We start from the raw sequence: 23,431 nt of genomic DNA, 5'->3' as shown, positions 1-23,431 counted from the left end.
GGGTTGCATTGACAATCCAACACAATGGACAGCACATTGAACACATTTTATAAGTGGTCAGAAACTTGTAAATAACTCATGAAAGAATAAAGTTACGTTAAAACCAAGCACGCCATTGTTTTTCTTGGGAAATTCCCAATAATTTTGATGTGTCACATGACCCTCTTCCTATTGAAAAAACAAAAGTTGGATTCAAAATGGCCGCCATGGTCACCACCCATCTTGAAAAGTTTCCCCCCTCACATATACTAATGTGCCACAAACAGGAAGTTAATATCACCAACCATTCCTATTTTATTAAGGTGTATCCATATAAATGGCCCACCCTGTACTTCTATAATACATAGTAATACCTCCAAAAATAGTTATTACTTTACATCTTTACATTCCCCATATGTCTACTTCATGTTTGGATCATTTTGGGAATGATATTTTATTTTTTGGGGATGTTACAAGGCTTAGAAGTTTAGAAGCAAATCTTGAAATTTTTCAGAAATTTTCAAAAACCCAATTTTTAGGGACTAGTTCAGGTCTGAAGTCACTTTGCGATGCTTACATAATAGAAACCACCCAAAAATGACCCCATTCTATAAACTACATCCTTCAAGGTATTCAAAACTGATTTTACAAACTTTGTTAACCCTTTAGGTGTTCCACAAGAATTAATGGAAAATAGAGATACAATTTCAATATTTAACTTTTTGGGCAGATTTTCCATTTTAATAATTTTTGTCCAGTTACAAAGCAAGGGTTAACAGCCAAACCAAACTCAATATTTATGGCCCAGATTCTGTAGTTTACAGAAACACCCCATATGTGGTCGTAAACCGCTGTACGGTCACACGGCAAGGCGCAGAAGGAAAGGAATGCCATACGTTTTTTGGAAGGCAGGTTTTGCTGGACTGGTTTTTTTGACACCATGTCCCCTGATGCACCCCTAGAGTAGAAACTCCAAAAAAGTGACCCCATTTTGGAAACTATGGGATAAGGTGGCAGTTTTGTTGTTACTATTATAGGGTACATATTATTTTTGGTTGCTCTATATTACACTTTTTATGAGGCAATGTAACAAGAAATAGCTGTTTTGGCACTGTTTTTATTTTTTGTTATTTACAACATTCATCTGACAGGTTAGATCATGTGATATTTTTATAGACCAGGTTGTCACGGACGTGACAATACCAAATTTTTGGGCTGTTTGTTTCAGTTTTACATAACAAAGCATTTTTGAAAAAAAATAAATGATTTTTTAGTGTCTCCGCATTCTGAAAGCCGTAGTTTATTTTTTGGAGCGACTGTCTTATGTAGGGGCTCATTTTTTTTGGGATGAGAGGACGGTTTGATTGGTACTATTATAGGGTGCGTATGACTTTTTGATCGCTTTCTATTACACTTTTTGTGATGTAAGGTGACGGTATTCACCTGAGGGGTTAGGTCATGTGATATTTTTATAGAGCAGGTTCTTACGGACATGGCAATACCTAATATGTCTACTTTTTATTTATTTATGTGAGTTTTACACAATGATTTCATTTTTTAAACAAAACAAATCATGTTTTAGTGTCTCCATATTCTGAGCCATATTTTTTTTTATTTTTTGGTCGATTGTCTTAGGTACGGGCTCATTTTTGCGGGATGAGGTGACGGTTAGATTGGTACTATTTTGTCGGGCATACGCCTTTTTGATCGCTTGGTATTGCACTTTTAGTGATGTAAGGTGACAAAAAAAATGTTTTTTTTAGCACAGTTTTTATTTTATTTTTTTGACGGCGTTCTCCTGAAGGGTTAGGTCATGTGATATTTTTATAGAGCCGGTCGATATGGATGCGACGATACCTAATATGTCTATATGTTTTTTCCCTATTTTTTAAAAAAAAAATTACTTTATTTTTGGAAAAGGACGCTTTTTTTTTTTTTTTACTTGAAACTTTAAATTTTTTTGTTGTAAAACTTTAATTTTATTAACTTTTTTTTTTTCACTTTATTATTTGTCCCACTCTGGGACTTCAACATTACAGGGTCTGATCCGTGTTTCAATGCAGAACGATATATCTGTATTGTGCTGTATTGAACTGTTAGTGTCTTACATTGTAAGACGCTAGCAGTTGCCTTGGAGACCTCTTAAGCCTCCATACATGCCACAGCAGCGCGGGGACCGATGGATGAGGTGAGGGAGCGCAAACCTCCCATATGCCGTGATCAGCACTGACCGCGGCATATGAGGGGTTAATCCACCGACATCGGCATCATCACCGATGCTGGTGGATGCAGCATGGATCCGGCTGTCAGTAACAGCCGGATCTCTGCCGCTGATCGCTGCACCGCACGCGGGGGGGGAGGAAGGACCGCAGGACGAGAATGCTCGTCCACTAGCGCTAAGTGCCGGCGATTTAGGATGAGCATTCTCGTCCTGGGTCGTTAAGCTGTTAAAAATGTTAAACATCAAAACGTGGTTAAAACAATAGGTCATTTTCTGATGACACATTTCCTTTAATGCCTATGGATTTAGAATAGCTCCTGTAGGTGTAATATGTAGGTGTCCCAATATTCTTGTCCATATAGTGTATGCATAGATTGGGGGAGATTTCTCAAGGCTGCCGTTTCTAATACCAGTCTTGATCTCGAGTGCAGTGGCACGAGATGTGCCAAAATACACACAATGACAAAAAATAAGCTACTAAGAATTAGTTGGAATGGAGTGGATACAAGATGAGATACGGTTGGGCATGGAGGAATACAGGTTCTGTATGGTATTCTGCAGCACATTTGCCCACAGATGTTGCATCTGGACCTGTAGATCCTGCCTACTTGTAAGTTGCCGAAGCTGGAGTCACAGCTAGTCCCATAAATTATCGATTTGCAATAAATCTGGTAACTGGGCATTCCAAGGCCAAGGAAGTGTTGTAATCTGGTGGAGACATCCCTTGTGTGTGGGTGAGCATTATCCTGCTGAGAAATGCCAGTTAGAAGCCCTGCCATGAGAGACAACACATGTGGCTGCAGGAAGTCCTACACATATCGCTGAGCTGTTAGTGTTCCTCGTATCACTACTAGGGGTGACTGACTGACCGTATACGGTGGCTCCCCAGATTATCATACTGTCACTGTCTCTCCTGTGACAGGAGTCAGAGGATCTAAGAGACTGGCTGCATGTGATGTGATCTGACAGCCTCTCTGGTTTCACTTGCTTCTGTGTTCTTGCTGGGTATGACCACACCTCTGGTCTCAGGTGTATCTGAAGTGGTCATTCCAACTCCTCTATTTAGTCTGGCCTCACCCATCATGCTACGTGGTTAATAGCTCCTTTCTGGTTGTGAAGAGCTGGTGTCTGGTTCTCCTCCGAATTCCTGCTCATCTGCATACCTTGGAGTTAAGTGTCTTTTCCCTAATTCTTGTTCGTTGTATTCCCCTACCTTTTGGTATTAGGCCTGAGGGAGTCTCCTGTTCCTTCAGCTGGGAAGGAACAGGTCATCTCTTGTCCTGACACTATTTCCAGGGCCCTTTAGGGTCAGATAGGGTCCTAGGTTCCAGCGTATGAACATTCCTACCATCAAGGTCTGTTTATACTTATAGTAGTCAGGGATTCACTAGGTGGTGACCTTTTTCCCTAGTTTCCAGGCCTAGTACTTTTTCCCTTCCCTCTTGTGGCGCTATCTACCCACACCGCGCTGTGACATTATCAACCGCCAAAAAACGTCATTTTTGTTTGTGTCAGTGAGGCTATGGGTCCAATCGCTGCACTGGCTGGACAATTACAGGGTCTGTCTACTATAGAGGTAGCTGACCACCGTGCCGGCCCATCCCGTTCCCAGCCTACACCATGACACCGTGCCGTGACACATACCAGCAATTGGAGTAGTGTGTCGCACCACCACAAAGGCAGGATAGAAGCAATCACCACGAGGCCTCCATACTTGAAATGGACTGCCGTCTGATGCCGAACAGAACCTGGATTTGTGTTTAAAGACAGTACAGTTCTAGTTAGTAGCAGTCCTTGTTTCTTGTTTATGACACCACTGCAAATAAAGGTGACAGACAATAATGGTTGCCCTGATGCAAATTTCCTTCTGCTAAGCACTTGTAAATGGTTCAAGCAGAAACAGGAGTTTGTACTGAAGGTGCCACTTGTGTCTGGATGGTGGACAACAGAATTGTAGATGCTACTCGTGCTTGTCAGTGGATTAAATTATCCTTTGTACTAGTGATCCTACTGGGCCTCCAGAGTTTGTTTGCCGTGTGAGTGTGCCCTCACGTAACCACTGCTACCCACACCTCTTAACAGCTCGGTCGGAATGGCCTTGGTGGCAGGCAGTTTCTTTAAAAGGATTATCTTACTTCTCTCAGTCCACTGATGCGCTTCCTCTAAGTCTATGAATTGGGCAAAATATCTTCAAGTGCATTGTAGAGGCATGTCTAACAGTCAGTCTTATCTCATTAACAGGTACACGATCAAAAAGTAGCCTCTGAGAACCTTGTTTTAGGGCAGCGGAGGAAGCACCTTTACGCCCTCTTGTGACAGACCATACCTGTAATCATTTACATTTCTGATACAATGTCAATGAGTGTAATTCTGGTACAACTCAACGGGTCCATGCTCCAGAATCTGAAAGCTATGCCAACTAGGAACCTGTGTAGGTATCGGGCATTACTTGCACAAGAAAACTGGTTTATGTAATGGTAAATGTGTCAGGACGCTTAGGTCCGTCCCCTCCTCTGTTTCCCGCTCACTTTTAAAGGGAATCTGTCATCTGGTTTGAGCATATTAAAGTGTTACTACTGCCATGTACAATAAAATACCTTATCTCTTGCTGTAGTCTTAATTTTTTGTTTCATGGTTTCATTAGCGATAAAATCCACTTTTTATGTTATGCAAATGAGTGTCCAAGGTGCCCAGGGGAGAGTTATTATCCTTCTCTGGAGCCCAGTAACAGCCCCCTACAGTGCCCAGCCCGCTTTTCTTTAGAGCCCAAACACGCCTCTTCCAGCATAAGTAACTGCCCACACCTGAACTCTTTGCTGCCGCCCCCCTCCGCTATGTGAAATCTCACGCAGGCGCAGTACCGTGGACTGCCTGCGCGATGTAGAAGCTCCTGAGGGCAACAGCTTCAAATGTGTCACTGGGCATGCGCCGAGTCCAGTGACAAATTTTAAGCTATTGCCCTCAGGAGCCTTTAAATCGTGCAGACGAAGGCAGTCTGGGGTACTGCGCCTGCGTGAGATTTCACCGAGCGGACGCAAGGAATCTGTGGGCGTAGTTACATCCAAATAATCACATAGCGGAGGGGGGCAGCAGCAAAGAGTTCGGGTGTGGGCAGTTACTTATGCTGGAAGAGGTGTGCTTGGGCTCTAAAGGAAAGCGTGCTGGGCACTCTAGGGGGGAGTTACTGGGCTCCAGACAAGGATAATATTGCCCCTCTGGGCACCTTGGACACTTATTTGCATAACATAAAAAGTGGATTTTATCGCTAATGAAGCCATGAAACAAAAAATTACGACTACAGCAAGAAATAAGGTATTTTATTGTACATAGCAGTAATAACACTTTAATATGCTCAAACCAGGTGACAGATTCCCTTTAACAAAAGTGGCAAGTGTGGTGGAGAAGGGGCAAAAAGTCAAAACTGGGCTTGCGCAAAATTTTTATGGCTTTAGAGCACCACAATTCTGGCATAGAGGGTGTGACAAATTTCCCCCATTGTATTTCATTGCTTCTACTTTTTCTTTATACTTTAACACAATACTTTTCTTGGCTTTATTGACCGTGTCAGCTCTTAAGGCTGCTTTCACATGCAGCACATGGATTTTTGCAAGCCCAATTCAATAAATGGATTTGATTTTCAGTCACATAAATTTTCTTCAACAAAATATATGCTGAGTGTGAATGTGACAATTATTACATTATTGTTTTTGCATTGCTTATTTATTTGGATTAATAACCATGACTTCTGTCACACAGCGAGGGGATTTGTCTGGGAAGGCAGGTATTTTCTCCCAACATGTGCGGCTGGGCTGGTTTCCAGCCAGGCGAGGTCAAATATCGGACCGGAGTTTAAGTGCCGGTCCGGGTTTTGGCAGTACCTGGCTGTCCTTAAATAGACAGCTGAGCTCAGCAGCTGAGTCTCTGTGTTGGGATCTGAGGTTTTGTGCCGGACTGGAGGGCTGAGACCCATGTGCAGGGGGAACAGGCCCCCTAAAGCCTGCTGTGGACTACTGGAGGCAGAACTGCCAACAAGGTGACTTGTGCAATATGAACTTTCCATTGTATGTGAATTAACACCAAAGACTGCAAAGTCACGTGTTGTTTTATGTAACTGCCAAAAGTGTGAATAAACACTGAAGTTTGAGTTAAGAACTTGTATTTTGCCTCTGTACTGCGTCCGCTTACCCTATCTACCAGAGCGAAACCCCACACTTCACATGTTCAGGCAGTATTTTGGGCCAGTATTGTGGTGGTACCAGTTCTTAAAATTATCAGTGCTGTTTTTTTTATAATTCTTGGCCTAATATAATAAAGCTTTATATTTTCTGATTTTTGGGTGTGTAGAATGTTCGCATGTGTATTTCTGTCTACATTCATTCATTTATACTTACGTACATTATTTGATTTCATGGTGCCTGTCCATTTTTTCATTTTTGAGACATGAATTTAAAATTTACAGTAAAAGTGACATTTCTGGAAGGGTTTTCTAATTTTAATATGACTAATATAGGATGGGCGTGGCCTGCACGCTGATGGCGCCGGTCGCATAGCGCTGCTGCTCTGGACCTTAACACTGCAAAGCATCTCACAGCAATTTCTCCTGACAACTCTGCCAGTGTCCCGAGTCTCCCCAACACTTACCAACCATGGGGAAAGTAAAAAGGCGGCCAGCTCCGGCGAAACTGACCGAGTTCTTCGGCAAATCGGGTCCAGCAGACTTAGGCCTAAAGGGATCCACACCGCCTGCGCACTTTCCCTCCTCTCCTGCAACCACGCCGGTGTCATCGCCGAACATTCCCACTGGCATTAACGAGCTAAGGCATGTAGATCTTCTTAATGCTCACCTCACTGAGGATGTTATGCGGACTCTGCTACATAATCTGCGATCCTCTATGAAAGAAGACATGATGGGATTGCTAAAAGAACTTAGAAGAGATATGAAAAGTATTGGCGACCACACGTCGCACCTGGAAACTAAAATGGCTGAGTTTGCTGCATCGCATAATTCTCTCATCAATGCCCATGAGGCCATAGAGGAAGATATTGCAAAAATTTCATCCAAACTACATGATCTGGAGGATAGACATCGCCGCAATAATGTCAGAGTTCGTGGGATTCCAGAAACTGTGGAACCGGCTGGACTTGAGGCATTTCTTCAGCAGCTTATTAAAGCAGCACTACCAACAACCACGGACAGGGACCTGATAATTGATCGGATCCACAGGGTGCCAAAACCACGGGGGTTGGATGCAGCTTTAACCAGAGATGTCATAGCGAGGATCCATTTTTTTACAGTTAAAGAAGCTTTCCTGAGAGCTCTGAGGAGCGACCCCACGCCTTCTGATGGTTTTATGGGGATATCTGTCTACACAGATCTTTCTGCAGCTACACTTGCCAAAAGGAAGGAATTTGCCCCTATTACCAAAGTGCTGAGGCAGCATCAAGTAAAGTATCGTCGGGGACTCCCGGTGAAACTGCTGGTCACCTACAATGGGACTCTGCAATCTCTCAACTCGCCGCAAGGGGCATCTCTCAAGCTGCTAGAATGGGGCCTCGTCACTGAAGAAACTCAACCGGCAAGTGACGCAGCTTCCCGACTAGACAAGGTTACCCCGGTCTGGGACACTGTCTGATTTGTCTCGCAATAGATAGGAGTTATCAGTTCTATTTTAAAGTGTTGGTTTATAGCGGGGGCTTTTTCTTGTCTGCCCCAGACCTTACACTTCATTTTCATTCATTCATCTGACCCATAGGTCACAAGCCTTGTTAAGGCATTCTTGCCATGTTGGCCTTATTTTGTACCTTACCATTCATGTTTTTGATTTTCATTTTTTTCTTGTGTAACTGTGTTCCTATAACTGTAAATTATGCGTTGTGCACTGCGCCTCATCAGGCTCCTTATCGTCACTACATAGCGACCTGATCGTATATTATACAGGGAACCATAGCTCTGTATCATGGGGTTTAAAGTTTTTTCGCTTAATGTAAGGGGTCTGAAGTCCCCATATAGACGCACAAAACTGGGGGCGGAGATCCTCAAGTCCAAATGCGATGTGGCCTTTATACAAGAATCTCATTTGTTAGAGAGAGATGCACATAGATGTGTGCACAGGAGATTCCCCGCAATTTACCACTCTCATACCACTAAAAAAAGGAAAGCAGGAGTTTTTATTTGTATAAAATCCACAATTGTGTTTTCTTTGACAGAATGCAGTACTCTGTGGGGAGATATGTTATCCTGGTTTGTACGCTTAATGGTATGCCATTTACATTATTATGCTACGCCCCCAGTGTTAGACAACTGGCCTTTTGCAGAAGACTGTTTAAAAAGGTACAGACAGTAGCAGTTGGGAAAGTGATAATAGGAGGAGATTTCAATGTTCCAGTTAGCTCAGATCTAGACAATAGATCGTCACATAGCAGCCACCGTGCAGATCTTCAAACGATTCTCCACGATTCGCCCTATCATGATATATGGCGATACAAACATGGGGAAGAACGTGATTATACGTTCATCTCCTCGGCGCATAGGTCCCAATCACGAATAGATTATATATTAGTCTCCAGAAACCTGCTGCGCATGGTCCTGAGGTCTGACATCGGAAGCGCCACATGGTCAGACCACGCACCTGTCAGTACAATGATTAAGGATGGTTTTCCTACTCCCCCCCCCCCCCCCCCCCTCCACAATGGAGAATGAATACATACTTACTTAAATGCCCTGAACGAGTTGAGGGGTTTTCTGTCACCCTAAAGGAGTTTATGAATTTCAATGATACCCATGAAATTAAAATAGACACTTTATGGCTTACACATAAAGCATTTATGAGAGGGTCCTACTGCAGTATGCGGCAAGATTGAAAAAGAGTAGGGACAAGGCAATGCAGGAAGCTCTCACACAACTGAAAGAAGCAGAGCAGAGACATAAAGTTTCATCATAATGCCCTGTCTTTAGCTGCATTACTGAACTGTAGGCCTTCTCTGAAGTCCATGCTTCTGTACCGTCAGGCGTTAGGGATGAGGCGCCTGAAATCCAATTTTTATCATACGGGAGATAGAGCTGGTGCACTACTAGCACACAGGTTAAACCGCAGGCAGGCGGAAGCTAGGATTGATAGACTGCATTATGCTAACTCACTGATCCCCCACCCTTAAGACATAGCTAATGCTTTCGCATCTTATTATTCCTCATTGTATAACCTAAGGCTTGACCATAACACCCCCAGCTTATTTCAGCTAACATTTCCTCTTTTTTGGACTCATTATCTCTTCCCTCCCTGTCCCCTGATGCCCTACGCACTTTGAACAAACCTATAACTAAACAGGAAATCCTCGAAACTATTAAAGCCACACCAATCAACAAGGCACTGGGGCCAGACGGATTCCCAGTGGAATACTACAAAATATTTCACTCCACACCACTTCCCTATTTGGAAAAACTTTATATTGGCTTTATGTCTTCTGGTTACAAATTCCCTGACATGCTTTCAGCCACAGTGGTCACCTTGCCTAAACCTGGGAAATCTCCTACCGCCCCCGAAAATTTTAGGCCCATTTCCTTACTCAATACTGATCTTAAAATATTTGTTAAATTACTAGCTGCTCGTATCAATGCTTTTCTGCCTTTCCTGGTTGCCTCTGACCAGGTTGGCTTTGTGCCTGGCAGGCAATGCAGGAACGGCACTAGGCGTATGTTTAACTTGCTCCAGATCGCGAATTGGTCCAGGACCCCCATTGTCTTTGTCTCTTTGGACGCTGAAAAAGCATTTGATAGAGTTCATTGGGGGTTTCTGGACCAAGTGCTTAGGAAATTCGGATTCCAGGGACACATCCTACAAGCTATATCTGGATTGTACTCCACTCCCTCCGCAAGAGTCTTGGCCTCGGGTTTTCTATCAGAGACTTTCCCAATCACTAACGGCACCAAACAATGGTGCCCGTTATCACCCCTTATTTTCACACTGGTAATGGAACCGTTGGCGCAATTATTCCGCACATGCAAGGAGATCTCAGGGGTTCTGGTAGGTGCACGTTCTCATTGTATTAGGCTCTATGCCAATGATGTTATCCTTACTTTTGTAAAGGAGGGAACGGCACTCGCGATTGATTTTTGATGTAGAGTTTAATTTTAGTCACATATTAATTCATAGTGACACGTTTCAGCACTCAAACGTGCTTTCATCAGACTATATACAAGGATCCTCATAACATGTCTTAAATAACAAACAAAATGCAAAGAAACTGACGTCATATCACTGGCTCCTCCCCCCGGAGAAATACATTAGTGGATAGGGAAGCTCCGTGAGTCTCCATGCATTATAGTGGAAAAAGTCCCATAATTTGTTCCGCTGAAAAGGAAAAAAGGGATTTAAATTATCAGATCAAACTGCTTATATTATATTCATGGTTCAAGCCTCTTGGCTCCATTGTATTTAATTGAATATAATATAAGCAGTTTGATCTGATAATTAAAATCCCTTTTTTCCTTTTCAGCGGAACTAATTATGGGACTTTTTCTACTATAATGCATGGAGACTCACGGAGCTTCCCCTTCCACTAATGTATTTCTCCAGGGGGAGGAGCCAGTGATATGACATCAGTTCCTTTGCATTTAGTTTGTTATTTAAGACATGTTATGAGGATCCTTGTATATAGTCTGATGAAAGCACGTTTGAGTGCTGAAACGCGTCACTATGAATTAATATGTGACTAAAATTAAACTCTGCATAAAAAATCAAGAGCGAGTGCCGGTCCCTCCTTTACAGCTGTATCACTGGGATGCCCGCCCGCTGACACGTGCACTGCCGAACTACAAGGAGCAGTGCCGACCATCTAATCTTGCATGTTATCCTTACTTTGTCAGATCCTCTTAAATCCTTAGAAGTGGCTTCCTTACTATCATATTACAAGCTTAATATCAACAAAACAAATGTACTGCCCATAAATGTTCCGGATACTCTAAGACTTGAACTCTGTAACCGTTATCAATATAACTGGGTCGAAAAATCGTTGACCTACTTGGGGGTGGATTTGACTCACTCCATCTCTGGGGTGGTTCCCCTTAATATCAAGAGTCTAAGATCAGAATTGCAGAGGGATTATGCTAAGTACTCCAAGGTACAACTATCCTGGATTGCAAAAATAAACACGATTAAAATGTTAATATTACCAAAAATCTTATATAAATTTCGCTGTGTCCTGCTCAAAATACCGAAACATTTAATTGACCAGCTGCAAGAGGACATGTCCCGTTTTATATGGGGTAACTCCCGACCCATAATTAATAAAAAGGCACTATATCCCCCCTCCGTCTAGGTGGCTAAGGTGTCCCAGACTTGTACAGTTACTATTTAGACAACCTAGTGGATCAGGCCATGGAATGGTGGTCTCCAAACGCCCCACCAATGGTTACATATAGAGGAACACTTTGTTGCTCGGAAGTTCTTGAAAACACTAATGGCAGCATATGGGCTGAAACCATATAGTTGCTCTCTACGTTGAAACACTATGCAAGCTACCTTTTTTGCCTGGTCGAAATTGCTTAGGTCTAGAGCACCACCAAATTTGGACATCAGATCATACCCTATCATGACTATAGAATATCATATCCCTACACTCTGACTTACTAACTGGTTGCATTGCGGTGTGGGTTCCCTAGATTGCCTATTTGATGCCTCAACACTGAAGGATTTTGAAACACTATACTCTATTTATGCATTACCTAATTCACTATTTTATCAGTATTTGCAGATCCGTCATTTTCTTTCTAACATCCTTATTGAAGTAGGATTAGATAAAGTGGATTCACTCTACAGGCTACTTAAGGTTGATAATACCCACCGCTCCAGTCTCTCAGTTTGGTACTCGATCTTCCTTTCAGCCGCTGGTAGGGGTAAACAACCTTTTATGCTAAAATGGGAGACGGAGCTGGGGAAAGAATTCTCATTGGATTCATGGACAGATGCTATTTACTGGTCTATGAAGTGCTCTAGGTGTATTAATCACACGGAACAGAACAGGAAAATACAGCTTTGGTGGTATTTGACCCCGAACAGGTTGTCTCACATTATCCCAAACTACTCATCCTTATGCTGGAGAGGATGTGGCCAAGTTGGCACCCTGTTTCATATGTGGTGGCAATGCCCTTCAATCACAAACTTCTGAGCAGAGATATCTGCTATATTGGAGGAGGTGAGGGGTCTGCAAAACATACTGAAACCTGAACTGGCTATCCTAAGATTAGCTTTGGTTGAGATTCCACATGAAGCTAGGTGTATTGTAGCCCATATTCTTAATGCATCGAATAAAGAGGCACATTCCCCCTCAATAAAAGAGGTGGTACAATTGGTAAATTTCCATATGCATTGTGAATTGGTGCTCGCTCACTCACTGCATCACAGGGTGATTACACATAATAGGTGGCTTATGTGTGCTTGTCCAGCAATTATGCTACACCATTACCAATCAGTATCTTCTGAGAATAAAGTATGTACGTGGTATATGGTGCTTGTGTCTGATGTAGTTCCCAACTGATGATGACAAATTGTATGGAACACTTTTTTATTATTTCATTATTGTAACGGTCACGTCCACACACACAGGGGGAAGGATAGTGACCACTGCGCTCCACCCTCACCACTTGCCTCACGAGTCCTGATGACAGGGGACAACTGGACGACAGTCCCTTACTTAGGATATGTGCAGGGAAGACAAGACAAAATACATAACGTGAACGGACCGGGTCAGAACCAAGAGAGCTACGCAGTACAAAGGGTTTACCAAAGAATGGTCAGGAGAAGCCGGGGTCAAATACCAGGAGAGTAGAGAAGTATTAGAGGAGTCTGCAAAGAGTAGTCAGGTGGGAGCCGAGGTCACAATACCAGGAGGGATGCGCAGTACAGGAGGAGCAGGCAAAGGATCATCAGGGAACAGGATCAGGTGAGTATTCAGTAGTCCAACAAATAGCCAGGAACCTAGAATTAACAGGCAACCTGTGGCCAGCAGGCTGCCTGTATTTATAGTGGGGTCTGAGGGTCATGTGAGGTGGCCAGCGCCACATGACTGACAGACAGACAAGTCGAGCACCGAGTGATCAGCTCGGCGCTGAAGGGAGACCTAGGAGCAGGGAGCCTCCCAGCTAGCAAAGCCGCCCTGGGAACGAGGCCAAACACAGATCCTCGCTCCCGAAGCTAAGCAGCAGGTCTGCGGCTGAATGGAGACCGAGTGCGCCTTTGGCGCCCCGTGACAATTATTTTTGTTACTGTGTTGCTTGTAACACTGATACTTTTTTCTAAAATGAACAATAATAATGTATTGTCTAAAAAAAAAAAAAAAAGACTAATAGAGGATTAAAAGATTACAAACAGTTGGACATAATTCTACTTCCCAGCAGATCATTTACAGGTGGAGATTTCACACAACTGCCAACATGTCTTGTTGTCACAGCATGTTGAGCCCGAGAGCAAAGTGCAAGATATGGAAAAAACCTCTAAGAAACAAATCATCCCATAACAGAACCTTCGGATAGCATTTGCCAAAAAAGTATGTCAAAATGTTTGAGTCTACCATTAGGAAGAGGATGCTGTCCATAAACAACATTAGAAAAAAGCTTGCTCATGAACAACCAGGCAAACATAAGAACCTGTGGAACTCTGTGCTCTGAACAGATGTTCAGTAGGTGTTTGGCCACAATGCCAGAAGGTATGTTTAACAAAAACCAAAGACACCATTTGACCAGAAGAACCTTTTATCAACTGTAAAGCATGCTGGTGGAAATGCTGTGGTTTGGGTGGCTTCAGGACCCAAAAAGTTCATCATCATATATTCCATCATGAATTGTACCAAAGGGTGCTTGAGGTTAATGTGAGAAGACCATCTGTCAGAATATTGAAGTGTAGCTGAAAGTGGACCTTACAACATGGCAAACACACCAGTAAATCCAGCAAGCAATGATTGGAAGAAAAATAATTATTGGGGCAGATTTATTAATGTTAATTAATTATTAATATTAAAAAGTTAAAAATAATTATAATTTGCAATTTTCAAAGCTTCTCTGCCCTTTTGAAAAGGGGCAGGGCTTAGTGAGAGGGAGAGGGGGCCTCCAGTGGCCTCAACATTTACTATTATTTACACCAGAAACTTGCATAAATTATGGGTAAAATTTACCCTAGCTCATAGCTTGTGTATATTTCAGCTTCAGGCAGAAGGAAAGCCAAAAAATAGATAATATTTATAAAGAGACCTGTGCCTCTTAATAAATTTGGCGCATCTTTTGCTATTACTAGAGTACGGAACAGCAGTTTTAGTAAATCTTTTGCATTGTATTCTTGAATGTCCAAGTCAAAAGTTATGATCTAAGTCTTGTTGAAATTTGTAATGGACGTGCAAGAAACCCTTCAAGCTTTTCACAGCTGAAATAATTCTTCAAAGACTAGTAGTTATAAGAAATGTCTGCTGGAGATGGTATCTCCCCAGAAACAAGGTATAAGAGCTATTAAATGAGATTGTATAAGAATTGCATGTCAAAAAACATGGACAAGTCCTCCAATATTCTAAAGTAAAAAATCATGTTATACCCACTACTTTCTCCAGCGCTGTTCTCTGTGCTGGTCCGGTCCTCCTGCTGCAACTTGTGTACAAATTGCAGTGATGATGTTCCCGTGTGCAGTGCACGACCGCTTCAGCCAATCACTGTTCTCAGCGGTGTAATTGCAGACACTGTTCTCAGCGGTGTAATTGTACACATGCTGCAGCAGGAGGACCGGACCAGCGCTAGAGAAAGGAATGAGTACAACATGATTTTGTTTATTTTAGGTTATTGCAGAGCTTGTCCAAGTTTTTTGTCTAATTATTGTGAAATTGCGGCTTCTCCGTCTCTCCTTCCTCGACTAATCATACTCACACTGAGAAACAGTTTTTGGAGGTGTGTTACTTGATTATTTCTGGATTGCAGGAAACGCACTGACAATACGCTAACTGGATCCCTTTTTCTTTCTTTCTTTTTCTTTCATTAACATTTTTTTTCCCCCCAAATAATTTCCTTTATTTATTATTTTTTTTTTTTTCTCTTTCCTTAATAATAATAATAATAATATTGGGACTAAGGCGAAGCTCACAGCTTTGTTTAACTGGACTGTTCGTCGATAATACACTAACAATATGCAAACTGTATTTGTATTTGTATTTTATGATATCTGACTTAATGTTGGTGATTGAGACAATTGTAGTTCTGAGATAATTGTTGGGTAATAGTTACAATAGCAGTGAGAGGGGAAAGAGGAAAGGAAGGAGAGAAGGGGAAAAAAAGGAAGGAAAAAGTAAGTACAAAAATGCCCCCTAAGAAAAAAGCGGAACAGCGCGGCCTTACTGGCGCTAGCGGTAGGAGATCAGCAACAAGGTTAAAGAGTGGGCCAAAACAGCATAGCTTAAACAAATTTCTGATCCCTAACTCCCCAGGGTCTAGTTCTTTACAGAAAGAAAAAATTATAGATACAGAGACACATATTCTGACACAGGAGAATGGGACTGCGGGTATCACGGGAGAACAAGTTTTTTAATTATCTCATACAACCCCTTTAATTACTTTTTTTCACAGAAGGAAATTTTTCTGTGAGGGTTTTAAAAAAAATCGATTGATAGTGATAGTGAAAGAATTGATTTGTCCGGATCTAATTAGTAAAAAAACAGCCTCCTTGAGCAGCAAGGGACTCAAGAAACTCCCTCTCCACATTGATTGACAGGGCCAGACATCTCACCTGACTTTTTCAGTGTCGCGCCTGGGCCGATGCTCTGAGTAGCGTCGCGAGCGCAGAGGATCTGCCGCTGCTAACTGAGCAGCGCAGATGCTGACTGTGCATGATAAGCTCATGTCTGGGTACACCTGGACCTGTAGCAGCACATGCACAGTAGCCATTTGTGCTTGTGCCGCTAGATTAAAAAGCCCAGGCGCGAGATCGACTGGGCCAGGAGAGATATCTGACCCTGTCCATCAAGGGGGAGGGAGGTGTTTCTTGAGTAGCAGTACAAGCCCCTTGCTGCTCAAGGAGGCTGATATTTGAATGAATTCAATTCGTACAATCGATTTGCTAATCACTAATTATTGAAAAAGCAATTGACTTATGTATTCACTTACATTTTTTTTATTAGATTATCTTTAAATACTGAAATACTCAAATATTGAAATGCCAAAATATGTTAAAGAATATAATAGTTTACATGTGTTGTCCTTATATTTCACATGACTGTATCTATATTCTAATGATCCCACAGATCTCATTCTAGTGACTTACAGTATATATGGTGATAGCACTATTCTGCTGGACTGGTACATTACTGCATTGGTCACTAGAATTGCATTAGTCCTGTATGTTACCTGCTAGTAAGTGTAATTTCTGTAAAAGCAATGAGAGAATTGCGGAAAAAAAGCATCAAATTAGATACTAAAGGGGTAATTTATTAAGACCGCCGTTTTAGATGCCGGTCTTAATGAAGGCCTGCACTGGCGGTGGATCTGCCAAAGTTATATAGAGTTGCCGGCCTCTACATATCTTCGGCGGATCCATCGCTGCTTCTAAATGAAAGACAGCTTGCTTGCTATATTACATTTAGACCATTTTGTACACCTAAACCAGGTGCAGAAAATGGTAAATGAGAGAGGCCTGTTGGCCCATCGCCTTCCCAGCCCACACAACACCCACTTATTTAGACCTGGCGTGAGCGGGGAGAAGTCGCAGATTGCGGCGCAAAGGACCTTTGCAGCACAATCTTCGCCAGAAATATACCAAATTTAGGTATATTTCTGTTTAATAAATGACCCCTTATATTTCTTGATTCAAACATATTAAGTATTTTAAGCAACACAGGCAAAGCCATTAAAGTGTCAGATATATAATCAGTACCACACACAATATAAAAAATAATAGAAAAGCCATTAAAATGTTATCTCTGAAGCTATAATTTTGGTGAACATAGACAATTCCAGGAATAGATTTGAGGCTCCTGTCCAGTTAGGAGACAATCTTTCTGTTCAAGCATTGTACATCATCTATGTCACACATCAATGGACCATGGAATGATAGATGCAGGGTCATCTTTTTGAATCTACAATAAAAAAAAATAATAATAAATTGTTAAACCGACAGTGTTGTCCAGTTGGCACAACCGCTTTTGAAAAGCTGTTTTATCCAAAATTTAAGTATGGCAAATAGTATAAATTCTGATGAGATTTGATGACAGTTTAATGTGTATGGGGGTGTCCCACCTCTTCTCCATTGGCAGGTGTGGGAATAAGAAGCATCTGGCATGTTGGATTTCAGCATGTTCAATCCCTTTCTGGCAGCAGCTTATCCTCTCTTCCTATTGAGAATATGTGCATGCTAGACCAAACCGTATATGCATGTGTATGGTGTAGCTGTTGGCTGAATAAGCATTTGTCCAACAGCTATCTAGCTAAAGGGGTTGTCCAAGATCTTGATGACCAATCTTCAGGGTAGGACATTATTGTCAGATCAGTGGGGGTCCAACACCCTTTACCCTCACTGATCAGCTGTTTCCTTGTAGTTCTGGTGCTGTAAGTTGGCATCAGGACTAGATAACTCCATCTATTAAGTACTGGACCAGGCTGATAACTGTAGCAGTGCTCCCATTTACTTCAGTTGGATCAGTGATGCAGTTGCCAGCTTCGTCCACTACACAATAGATGGATTTGCGTTATTCTGGCACTGACTTCTGGTGCCAGACATACAAGCTCTTTAAACAACCATGAGAGAACAATAGTCAATCTCAGGTCACAAACAGATAGGCATCCAAAAATTGAGCAAAGAAAAACAAAAATGATGGGTGACCTCAATTAAGACTTAACTGTAATAAAACACAATGTGAGGATTCGCTCTGGTAGACAGGACAAGCGGACGCAGTATAGAGGCAAAGACCAGTTTGTAATTCAAAAAACTTCAGTGTTTTATTCACACTTATGGCAACAAAACAGTACGACAGCCCATTTGCAGTTTTGGTGTTAGTTCACAGCTAGACAGTTGATACAGCAATACAATAACCTGTTATCCTAGGTGTTAGTTCACACCCGATCGGCATTACTCAGGACAGAGCAGACCTCTCAAACTCAGGCCTCCAGCCTAGCACATGGCTCAGATTCCAATCCAGCGATTGCCAGAGCTCCTCTGTCAGAGAGAGGTAATCACACCCAGCAGTTTTTTTTATAGGCCAGTCAAGACCCGGCCTGGAACGTGGGGAGTAGTCACCCACCCAGCACTTTGACTACTCCCAGTAAGAGCCGTCCCGGATCAGCTATACAGCTATAGTAAATAGCTAGGTGTCAAACAGCAACTGCTGCTGACACATGAAAACTGGCTCTTACTCCACCCACGCCAGGAACCTCGGTGACACATAACTTCCATCAACGACGGACCCTTGCGCCTTCCTACAACAGTTAAAATGTTGACCCAATAAAAGAGATTAATGAAACAACAAAGTGCTAAACACAAAATAACACACAGTGGTGTTGGTGCAAAACTGCTGTGCCGTACCAAAGAAAAAAGGAGAGGGGGGGGGAAGGGGGACACTGGGTCTCTACCCCTAGAAATCCCTCCTCTAGTGTACCTCTGCACAGGGGAGACGTACAATCGCCCTCGACAGGGCAATCCCACTGTGTTAGTCCTCCCTCCTGACTTATTAGCCAGACTGGAGTGTGTTTCTTTAGACGAGGACTCCTTGCTTGTGTCCATTGATGTTGAGGCCCTGTATTCCTCTATCCCACATCATCTTGGGTTAAAAGCGGTTGAATCTTTTCTGATGACCAGAGGATGCCAGTTTCGGGCACATAACTCCCTCATTTTGCGACTGCTTGATTTCCCTCTTACCTGCAATTACTTTCTCTTTGACGGTACCTTTTTCCACCAGCTCAGGGGCACCGCGATGGGGAGTCCTTGTGCCCCATCGTACAAGAACTTGTTCCTGGGCTGGTGGGAGAAGAGTATAGTCTTCACGGACCCCCTGATCCACTCACAATGGATATTGTGATATGGGCAAGATTTATAGATGATGTCTTTATCATATGGCGGGGTGGGGGAGGGAGGACTTCAAAAATCTACTAGTGGCCTTGAAAAAAACAATATAGGCCTGTCATGGTCTTACCTTCTTGCTGTTCTCCTTCGTTTGACATGTGCTGGCGGCCATCTTGGTTTCTGGGTTTCTTGTAGCCTTCCACCCTGCGGCTCCTCCTTCCCACTGGGAGGAGCTGGATGCCTAGCTCATATATATAGGAGGTCTGTGGCTTCAGTTCCTTGCTTGGTCCTCCTGTGTTCACATGCTTCTAAGACTGCTGCTGCTTCTGGTTCCTGATCCTGGCTTCGTCTGACTACCCTGCTGGTTCCTGATCCTGGCTTTGTCTGACTACCCTGCTGGTTCCTGATCCTGGCTTCGTCTGACTACCCTTCTGGTTCCTGATCTCTGGCCTCTCAAAGACTCTGCTTCGGTTTCACCATTCGTTTGGACTTTTGCTTTACAGCTTTATTTTCAATAAAGCCTTCTTATTTTCACTTATCTCTTGTTGTACGTCTGGTTCATGGTTCCGTGACATTAGGACCAAGCCATGAGTTCTGACGGTACAGGGCCATCCTCGCTACCCATGCTGGTTGCCAGACTTGATCAGCAGGATCACCTGTTGGGTCGGTTCGCTGTGGCGTTGCAAACCCTGCTTGAACGCACGGCTCATTTCGCTCCCGTTGCCGATGGGTCGGTTGTCGCTCCTACTGCCGCTCCGGTTGTTGCGCCAGAGTCTACCCCGACACCTGTTGTTGCGCCTGCGGTGTTTCGGGGTATGACCGGTTCTGCCCCTCTTCCACAGCGCTTTGGGGGAGAGCCAACTCAGTGCCGAGGTTTCCTTAACCAGGTGGGCATTTATTTCGAGTTGCTGCCACATGCCTTTCCTACTGAGAGATCAAAGGTGGGCTTCTTGATCTCGCTGCTCTCGGACAAGGCCTTGGCCTGGGCCAGCCCTTTATGGGAGAACAACAATCCGGTGGTTGCCGAGTTTTCCGGTTTTGTTGCTTCTCTTCGGAAGGTATTCGATGTGCCGGCTCGTGCTGCCTCTGCTGCGAGGGCACTCCGGAGACGCGAGGACCGATGCATGTACTGTGGTCTCGGTGGGCATTTTCGGTTGGCATGTCCGAACCGTCCGGGAAACGCTCGTACCCTGAGATCCTGTCGGGGGCAGATCTTGGGTGGAGTCTCCTCGTCCCCGGTTTCCCGTGTTGACAAACCACTGATCACTGTTGTCCTCTCCTGGGTCGGGGGCTCGGTGACGACCCAGGCGTGGGTGGACTCTGGTGCTGGTGGTTTGTTCATTGATAGTGTGTTCGCTGCCGCCAATTCCATTCCTCTGCAGGCTCGAGGTTCCCCACTGGCTCTTGAGGCGATAGACGGCAGACCCCTTCTGCCGCCACACGTGACTCATGAGACCCTTCCAGTGGGGATAGCCATTGGTGCCGTTCACAGAGAGTCGGTCTGCCTCCAGGTTATTTAGTCTCCACACTACTCGGTGGTCTTGGGGTACCCCTGGCTCCAGAAGCATAATCCGACTTTCGATTGGAGATCGGTCGAGATCCTCTCGTGGTCACCGCAGTGTGGGGCTAGTTGCATCCATGGGTCTGTCAAGTTGCTGTGTACTTCCTCGGACTCTCTGTTGCCTCCTGAATACGAGGAGTACCGGGATGTATTCGATAAGGTGCGCGCGGTTGCCCTACCTCCGCACCGCCCATACGATTGTGCCATAGAGTTACAATCTGGTGCCGTTCCTCCTCGTGGCAAAGTCTATCCACTGTCGGTAGCGGAGAATGAGGCCATGGAGGAGTACGTGAGGGAGGCGCTTTCACGCGGACACATTCGCAAATCTTCGTCCCCGGCAGGGGCTGGATTTTTCTTTGTGAAAAAGAAGGGCGGTGAGTTGAGGCCTTGCATCGATTACAGGGGTCTCAATCGCATCACGATCAAGAACGCTTACCCGATACCCTTGATTTCCGAGCTGTTCGATCGCCTTAAAGGGGCCACGGTCTTTACCAAACTCGACCTGAGGGCGGCATATAACCTGGTAAGGATCAAGGCGGGCGATGAGTGGAAGACCGCGTTTAACACCAGGACCGGTCATTATGAATCCTTGGTTATGCCCTTTGGGTTGTGCAATGCGCCCGCAGTCTTTCAGGAATTCATCAACGATGTTTTCCGTGACCTGTTGCAGCAGTGTGTGGTGGTCTATTTGGATGACATCTTGGTATATTCTGAATCCATGGAGGCCCACATTCTGGATGTCAGACGAGTGTTGCAACGGTTACGAGAGAACAAGCTGTTCGGTAAGCTTGAGAAATGCGAATTTCACCGATCCCAGGTAACCTTCTTAGGTTACATCATTTCCGCTGAGGGGTTCTCCATGGATCCTGAGAAGGTTTCGGCTGTCTTACAGTGGCCCCAGCCCAGTGGTCTTCGTTCCCTGCAGCGCTTTTTGGGCTTCGCCAATTATTATCGGAAGTTCATCAGGGACTTTTCCATGCTGGCCAAGCCTCTCACGGATCTGACCAGGAAGGGCAGTAATTCCCAGGTCTGGCCGCTCGAGGCCATCCGAGCTTTTGAGGCCCTAAAGTCCGCTTTTGTGTCGGCTCCGATTCTGTCGCATCCCAACCCTGGGTTGCCCTTTGTCCTCGAGGTGGACGCGTCTGAGACGGGAGTAGGCGCCCTTCTGTCTCAGCGTAGAACACCAGAGGGTCCTCTGCTTCCTTGTGGGTTTTACTCCCGGAAACTGTCTTCCGCGGAGTGCAACTATCAGATTGGTGACAGGGAGTTATTGGCCATCGTGCAGGCCCTTAAAGAATGGAGGCACTTGCTCGAGGGTTCGGTGGTTCCGGTTCTCATCCTGACGGACCATAAGAATCTGACCTACCTTTCTGAGGCCAAGAGATTGACACCACGTCAGGCCAGATGGGCTCTGTTCTTGTCACGTTTTAATTACGTGGTCTCCTACCTACCCGGTTCCAAGAACATCAGGGCGGATGCCCTATCACGGCAGTACTCCGAGCTGTCCAGGGAGGAGTCGATTCCGACTTCGGTCATACCTCCGAATCAGATCCTGGCCGCCATCCGCACCAGCCTGACCTCTCCCCTGGGTGAGCAGATTTTGGCGGCTCAATCTGGTGCTCCCTCTGGGAGACCCAACGGCAGATGTTTTGTGCCTGAGGAGTTGCGCACTCGGTTGTTGCGAACCTACCATAACTCCAAGACCGCGGGGCATCCTGGAAAGAATCAGCTGTCCTGGGCTGTTTCACGTCTGTTCTGGTGGCATTCCCTACGTTCCGACATTGCCGCATATGTAGCGGCATGCTCCGTTTGTGCCCAGAGTAAGTCCCCTCGGCACCTTCCGTTGGGCCTTCTGCAACCCATAGCCACCGGGGAGCGCCCATGGTCACACCTGGGGATGGATTTCATTGTGGACCTCCCTGCATCCCGAGGCCATACGGTCATTCTCATGATTGTGGATCGGTTTTCCAAAATGTGCCACTGTGTTCCTCTCAAGAAGTTACCCTCTGCACAAGAGTTGGCCACGATTTTTGCCAGGGAGGTCTTCCGGTTGCACGGTTTGCCCAAGGAGATTGTGTCGGATCGGGGGAGTCAGTTTGTGTCCAGGTTCTGGCGTGCCTTTTGCTCCCAGTTGGGGATTTATCTCTCCTTCTCCTCGGCCTACCACCCTCAGTCCAATGGGGCCGCAGAACCCGGTAGCCTATGCCCTTGCTCTTCCTCCTGGCATGCGGATCTCTAACGTGTTTCATGTCTCCCTGTTGAAGCCACTGGTGTGTAATCGTTTCACTTCCTCGGTTCCTCGGCCTCGTCCGGTCCGAGTGGGCAATCATGAGGAGTATGAGGTGAGCAATATCCTGGACTCACGCCTGGTCCGCGGTCGGGTGCAGTTTTTGGTCCATTGGCGTGGTTATGGTCCAGAGGAGCGTTCCTGGGTTTCCTCCGCAGATGTCCATGCTCCTGCCTTGCTCCGAGCCTTCCACGCACGCTTCCCTCAGAAACCGTTTTTTGCTCCGCGGAGGAGGGGCCCTTGAGGGGGAGGTACTGTCATGGTCTTACCTTCTTGCTGTTCTCCTTCGTTTGACATGTGCTGGCGGCCATCTTGGTTTCTGGGTTTCTTGTAGCCTTCCACCCTGCGGCTCCTCCTTCCCACTG

The 23,431-nt window shown here is 44.8% G+C and overlaps 1 protein-coding gene across 1 annotated transcript in view; it reads right to left on the bottom strand.

Annotated features, from left to right (window-relative positions):
* Positions 1-17,017: 17,017 nt before the first annotated feature.
* Positions 17,018-23,431, bottom strand: part of LOC121008794 (aldehyde oxidase-like) — a 223,558-nt gene continuing 217,144 nt past the window's right edge. Inside the window, exon 34 of the mRNA XM_040441488.1 lies at positions 17,018-17,299. Coding sequence (XP_040297422.1) covers positions 17,249-17,299 — 51 coding nt within the window. The 3' untranslated portion in view covers positions 17,018-17,248. The remainder of the gene's footprint in view (positions 17,300-23,431) is intronic.

Source organism: Bufo bufo, chromosome 7 (genome assembly GCF_905171765.1).
Source record: "Bufo bufo chromosome 7, aBufBuf1.1, whole genome shotgun sequence".
Taxonomy (NCBI): Eukaryota; Metazoa; Chordata; class Amphibia; order Anura; family Bufonidae; genus Bufo; species Bufo bufo.
This window is presented reverse-complemented; position numbering and strand designations above follow the sequence as displayed.